We start from the raw sequence: 7,155 nt of genomic DNA on the forward strand, positions 1-7,155 counted from the left end.
CCCGCAGAGTGAAGAACTCAGGCAGCCACCACCAGCAGTGTTTTATGCATGCCTCCCCACCCCGACGCAGCATGCAAACAGATAACAAGCCCATCTGTGGCCAAAAAAGGGATGGCACTTACCTGAAAAGGTAAAGCAGCAATGTAATCTTTTCCCTCTATGCTATGCACATTTATACAGGAATTCTGCAATATGCAGATACATTTCTCTACTATTTCATCACTGCCTGAAAGGGGGCGGGGGGGGGGGAGAGAAAAAAAACACCACAGTGAAGTTTCTCTCTTTCCTTAGACATCCTCTATACACAAAATGTAAGCTTGCGGGGGAGTGGCCGTCTTCACACAGCAAGTCTTGATCACAAAACTTCTCATGCCAAGAGAACTGAGCTCAAAACATTTGTTTGGCAGTACAGTAAACAGGATACTTACCATCAGCTTTTTCAGATTTTTCCTGGGGTATAGTGAAGTCACACCATAAGGCCTAAAACCAAATACAGTATAATTACTTCTGAAGAACGAGCTGATGCTACTACACAATCTCATCTTTCCCCGTTTCCCAAAATAACAACACGTCAGAACACCGTTTGAAAACAGTCAGGGAGTATTTTTTAGCTAACGCACATTCATTCAGTCGCCTCTTTTCCACTTTTTCGTACCTGCAGAACAGGGCTGTCAACAGTGAAAGCTTTATAAACGGTAGACGCTTGGTTTTTACTTCCTTTGCTCCAGATGACCATATTGCTGGCCACATACAGCTCTTCATCATAGTCCACCTCCTCCCCAACATCGCTAGCACCTTTCCTCAACTGCCAACTTTCCTGAAAAATAAGATTTTCGTAAGGAAAAGCTACAAGACCTGCCGGTGTCCTCACAACAGCCGGTCACCGGTTTGGCCAATTGATTTAGGAAGCCAGAAAGCCAGGCCGAAGCCCCCCGCGCCCTCGTACCCGCTGCCGCTCGTGGATCGTCACCTCGCGGAGGGACCCCACCAAGCCGGCCGCCCCGTCGGAGGAGCAGAGCTCGGAGGCGGGCTGCAGCCGCCGCAGCTGGAGGGTGAGGGCGCTGGGGTGGCGCCGGCAGTGCTCGCGGCCCCGGGGGGCGAACTCCTGCAGGTCGCCGGCCGCAATCATCGTCGCCCTCTCGTCACAGTGGTCCGACATGGGGGCCCGATATCCTCATTATTTCTGGGACGGACGCACACCCGCCGCGACCGGGCTGCGGCTCCCGCGCCGCCCGGGGGCTACGCGGGAAGCGACAGCACGGCTGGGGCGAGCGCGGACGCCAGCGGCAGCGGCGGCTCCTTACACGGGCGCGGCCATCTTGTCGCTCCCGCCCTGCCCCGCGGCGCCGCGCGGGGGACGTCGGGAAGAAAATGGCGGAGGGCGGCGGTGTGGTGGAGGTTGCTGCGTCCACTCGGGGGCCTGAGGCTAGGCCCGAGGGTGTTTGGCGGTGTTTCCTGAGGGGAGTCCTGCTCAAAAACGCCGTGTTGGGGTGGTACGGTCACACCGATCTTTAAAACAGAGTTGCTGGTGTGTGGGTGCGGTCCAGGCCCGTGGCAGCTCGGTGTACTCCCAGGCAGCAGAGTGCTTCGCCTACTGCTGCCACCTCAGCCCCATGTGTGCCCGCCTCTTTCCCACCTCCCGTGGCAGCTTTCCTCATAAACTTCGACCTATCTCACCCCTCACAAACCGAATCGTCACTCTGCGCTTTCTCTTCTGACTGTAGCCAGCAAATGGCCAAAGGGCTGTCCTGTAAATCTGTGAGGCCTGTGACGAAATCCCCCCTTATAACCAGGCCTGTATTTCTGCAGTTAAATGCTTTAACAATGTCTTTTACGCTTTTGCTTTAAGGCGTAAAAGTTTACGCAGCGTGGAATTCATTTACCTGTACAGTTTGTGCAGGATGAGCAGTTACTTTCTAAAGGCAGGCATGGTGTTTAGGAAACAGAAAATACAATATACCTTAGATCATTTCATAGGACTAGCAGGGCCTCCCAGACCCCTGCCACTCAGCAGTTGTCAACAGACAGGGGTTGTACAATCTCCTTCACAAAATTTCAGATGCCGCTCACAAGTGGTGTTCCCACGGCTCAGTACTGGGGCCAGTCTTGTTTAATACCTTCATCAATGATCTGGATGGGGGGATTGAGTGCTCCCTCAGTAGGTTTGCAGACGACACCAAGTTGGGCAGGAGTGTTGATCTGCTGGAGGGTAGGAAGGCTCTGCAGAGGGATCTGGACAGGCTGGATCGATGGGCTGAGGTCAGTTGTATGAGGTTTAATAAGGCCAAGTGCCGGGTCCTGCACTTCGGTCACAACAACCCCACACAATGCTACAGGCTTGGGGAGGAGTGGCTGGAGAGCTGCCCGGCGGAAAAGGACCTGGGGGTGCTGGTTGACAGCCGGCTGAACATGAGCCGGCAGTGTGCCCAGGTGGCCAAGAAGGCCAACAGCATCCTGGTCTGTATCAGCAATAGTGTGGCCAGTAGGAGTAGGGCAGTGATTGTACCCCTGTACTCGGCACTGGTGAGGCCGTACCTCGAATCCGGCATTCAGTTTTGAGCCCCTCGCTACAAGAAGGACATCGAGTTGCTGGAGCGTGTCCAGAGAAGAGCAATGAAACTGGTGAGTGGTCTGGAGAACAAGTCTTACAAGGAGCGGCTGAGGGAACTGGGGTGGTTTAGTCTGGAGGAGGCTGAGGGAAGACCTCATCGCTCTCTACAGCTACCTGAAAGGGGGTTGTGGCAAGGTGGGTGTTGGTCTCTTCTCCCAAGCAACCAGCGATAGAACGAAGGGAAGTTGCCTCAAGTTGCGCCAGGGGAGGTTTAGACTGGATATTAGAAGAAATTTCTTTACGGAGAGAGTGGTCAGACATTGGAATAGGCTGCCTAGGGAGGTGGTGGAGTCACCATCACTAGAAGTATTCAAAAAACATGTAGACGTGGCACTTCAGGACATGGTTTAGTGGGCACGGTGGTGTTGGGTTGATGGTTGGACTTGATGATCTTAAAGGTCTTCTCCAACCTTAATGATTCTGTGATTCTCTGATTCCGTGTGATACGGATTAGCCTAACTCATTGGAAGTCTGGGTTCCACAGACTTACACCAGCTAAAAACCCAGCTCCTGGCGTGCTGGTGGTCAGCACCTGAGGTGGCTGTTTCTCCTGTCTTGAGTGCAGAGAAGTTGTATCATCCACTGTCCCTTCTGAGTGGGTGCAGGGACAGCCTGCCACACTTGTAAGGGGTAAGGCTGAGTGTGCCAAAACCTTTGCAACTGCATCTCTAACTATCAGCACTAGGTGTCAGGCACTTGGCCTGGCTTTTCTGCTGAGAACCGCCAGATTTTGCCAAAAGAATGCTGTGTTGACATGTATTTCTGTATAATCGAATGTCACCCGTGTGTAATGGGGCTGTTTGGGTTCCAGCATCTGCTGTTCTGCCTTGGTTGTGGGTGTCACAGCAAAACGTGCAGAAACAGTGCTCTGGGATGTACTCAGCTGCCAAAATCTGGTGGGGCAATCAGATTATTCTTTTAAGAACAAGTTTCACTGATGAGATCAGCACTGTGCTGTTAATCTGCCCATCTTGCAGGCATTACAGCACACACAGGCACCTGCGCCACGTGGACGTGTCGGCAGTAAGCAAGCTTATCCTGCGGTCTTTTCAACCATTCGTACATTGCAAAATGAGCTCTTTTCTTTACCTCTCACCTTTATAATCACTCTCCTAAACAAGAGGGTGTTGCTGGCTACAGATCACAGCCAGTTACTAGCTTTCAGCATAGTGCCATTCCTGCAACAGCATACTTTCTCCATTCGTGTCCCAGTAGCATATCAGAAAAATACCTTTTTTTTTTTAGATTAGCATCTGTGGTGTGAAGTGCAAAAGGAGCCTGTGTTTGTCTGACAGGCAATAGTAACAGAAAAAAACTGTATGAAGTACCCTGATGGGAACTGCAAGGGTAGTGCATTCCGACAAGGATGATTTATTTTCAAGATATTAGTTTCACATGAGAAATCAAAGAAAGAGGGAGAAGCTGTGGAAGAACTGGAAACATATTGGAAACTGTGGTTCCAGCATGTGGTTTGTGGAATCCTTGGTTCAAGTCATGACAGTAAGCACTATTGTTTTCTCAGAAACAAGAAGCAGCCTGCTGGGGAAAGCCAGGTTTAGGAGAAGCAAGAATTCACCAGGCTGCAGAGTGCTTTCAAATGGTATTGCAGCTTCTGGCAGGAAGGCAACTGGAAGAAATGGTAGCCTGGATCTACAGATCCAGCCAGGGGCCAAATTTCCATACGGAGGCAAATGGGGGTATTTACACAAATAAGACTGTGAAATACAAACAGCAGTTTTGTGGGCAAGTAAGAATGCCCAGGGCTCAAAATGAGGAAAGTCCAAGCCAGTGTCCAACCTTTGGAGATGGCTTTCTGCTTTTGCGAAATAATTTGCAGACCAGCAGAACTTGTCCTAGGAAGAAACAGCTGAACCAAGGGACAGAATGTGCCTGGTAAGAGGCATAGCATGTACCATGTGCCCAAAGCAAGCATCACAAGAAAAAAGGCATTTTAGTAGCACCACAAAATGTTCCGTTTTCTCTGCAAATTGTTTGTGAGCTGCGTCCTGTGACTGGGGTATAACATTCAACACGAACGGGTCATCTGCCTTGAGCTAAAACCATGTTGCCGGAAGAGTTTGGTATTTAAAAGAAATAGAAATAAAAATAGACACAAAGAGGAAGCAGAAATAAAGGAAAGAATAGATTTAGAAAAATGAAAATAAAAATACAGAAATAGCAAAGGGGAAAAGAAATCTCAGCAGATAACAGCCCAAAGCCTGATTGCCGAGTGCCATTTCTGCTAAATGGTCCAATTTCACGGGTATTACGTTGCCTCCAAAATATCCAAATAGTCTTGTGAAGAAATTATGTTGATGCCCTGAAGTGAAACTACAAAAATCTCAAGGGTCAAGTTCAGGCTCTAGCCTGGCACCGTGAGGTTCTGGGGTGCCTCTGAGAGCACCTCAGTGCTCACTGGGATCCTGGTAAGAGAAAGCTGAGAATACCTGTGGAGCTGCTGATGTTATCAGAAGAGGATTATAACTTCTCATTCAGGCAGGAGAAGTCCGTGATGATAAAGATAGGCATCTTTGCGCTCACGAGCAGGACTCTGCATGCATATATATACCAACACAGCAGGAAAACATGGACTCAAAGGGCAGTGGCCCCTCCTGAGCAGGATGGCTGGGGAGATGGATCCGATAACTTTTGCGCTGGAGAGCTAGAGGCTGAGAGCGTGGCTCAGAAATAGCTGGTACCCATGTAGTTACCTGCACTCTGCTCTGCCCTCCTCCTTTGGAAGGGGAGAGCTGGGCGCTCCCTCCAGTGTGGACTGTGCTGCACTACAGCACCCCCAGAGCTGCGGGCACGACTGGTTTAGCTGGTTCTGGGTCTGATCCTGGTGCTCACAGGCAGCCTTTGTTGCCCATTAAAGGTTCTCCCTATGTTTCGGTCCTCCTTCCTTTGACATCAGCTGCCTTTTTCCCCTCTCGCACTGCCCCAGGAGGGTTGCTAGGTATTTCTAAGGCCTAATGCCAACTGATGCCCAGCTAGCGAGAACAGGGGATGCTATTTGGGGACATCTTGTGAATCTTGCCACTTTGGGACCAAAACCACAAGCAGTTTGTGTGGAGACCCCCCCAGCAGCTGTTGAGTTTGGGCTCTGAGGTGTAGAAATATGTAATCTGCTGGGAGGAAGGCTGTTGAGGTGGCTCCTTGAGCCTATATTCCATATGCTGTTGGAGGGACACTGAGCTGCACATCACCGACCCAAGAGGAGCTGAAACAGTCAGACAGTCTTCTGCCAGCTGCTTCCAGACTTTTCCTATCACAAACCTCGCCTGAGAGTTTCTCCTCTGTTTTCTCCTCTCCCTGCTTCTTCCTCCTCCTCCATGCACCAGCCTCTTCCTCACATCAAGCTGTGCTCAAATGAACTGCAAGAAACCCTATCGAGCTGGAGACTAGTTTACACCAGCGGTAAGCAGAGACCAACCTACTGTAAAGAAATGACCCAAATCAGGGGATTTGAGAGAGCTGCTTAAATCCTCTCTACCTGCCCATGTGTTCTCATGGTTTATTTTTTTCCTCCTCTTTCATAGAAATTGCTCCTGCTTCCTCGCCCTGTATTAGTGGGGCAATTATATGACATTATCCCGACGTGAGGGGCTGTTTCTACTCTGCAGCCCACAGTCCGAAGGCCTTTCCACTGCTTTGTTCCCAAAAATCGCAAAGCAGTGACAGGGAATAGAGATGAAGTGCATGATGAAGAGATGAAGAAATGAAAGTGCACCCATGCAGCAAGGGCTGACCGCAAATGACAGCCTTGTATCAAGAGCCAGCCTGGAAAGGCAGAGGGACAAATGCCTGTCCCCTGGTCTCCTCCTACTCCCCAAGTGACGTTGGATACATGGGGAATGCACTCAAAATCTGGAGGAAAAGCAACGCTGCTGGAGCTGCACAGAAGGTGCTGGCTCTTAGGCACCGCTGAAGATGCTGAGCCTTCTTGCAGCAGCTTTAGTACGTTTTTCTTCTCCCCTTTAATCTGGGCCTTGAGCAACACGCACCCTTAGCTGCTGATCACTTCAAGATGTGAGAAGCTGGTCTGGAGTGAAAGAGGCGGCGAGAGGGGAAATTCAATCTCTGTCACCAAGACCTGAGAATATGCAGTGAATAAGCAGCTTTGCAAGTCAAAGAAGTCTGGGAGGGATTTGTTCTTTTTTCACTGAACTTAAGGCGTTTTTTCTTCCCAATTGGAAAAGATTTCAGACTGGATTTCATACGGTTCTTTTCTAACAGCCTGAGAAGTGCCCTGCCCTTCCCAGCTCTTGTTATAAATTATACCCAGAAATGAGGAGCTTCAACACAGAGCTGTCTTCTTGCCACCATCTCCGTTTCCACGGTGTGCTGCTGCTTACCTAGTGCTAATTGAACAAAATTTACAACTCTTTTCCTAACTTCAAGGCTTTGGGAAAACTATAGCAGGTTGCCAGAAAAGAAGTTACTCTTGTGTTATAGTTGCTAGGGCACAATGGCTTGTGTCGCACACTGGCTTCACTTGGGTCTTCCTCCTTTCCCCAGTTTGTCTTGGTTTGGTCTCTGTCCCC

The 7,155-nt window shown here is 50.0% G+C and overlaps 1 protein-coding gene across 1 annotated transcript in view; it reads right to left on the minus strand.

Moving 5' to 3' along the window:
* The window catches only part of ANAPC1 (anaphase promoting complex subunit 1), a gene marked incomplete at both ends in the record, with an annotated part of 32,856 nt that extends 31,697 nt beyond the window's left edge, over positions 1-1,159 (minus strand). The window contains 4 exons of the mRNA XM_081997590.1: positions 123-222; positions 425-480; positions 656-817; positions 947-1,159. Coding sequence (XP_081853716.1) covers positions 123-222; positions 425-480; positions 656-817; positions 947-1,159 — 531 coding nt within the window. The remainder of the gene's footprint in view (positions 1-122; positions 223-424; positions 481-655; positions 818-946) is intronic.
* Between the last annotated feature and the right edge of the window lie 5,996 nt (positions 1,160-7,155).

Source organism: Phaethon aethereus (assembly GCF_964289735.1).
Source record: "Phaethon aethereus genome assembly, chromosome: 3".
Lineage (NCBI taxonomy): Eukaryota > Metazoa > Chordata > Aves > Phaethontiformes > Phaethontidae > Phaethon > Phaethon aethereus.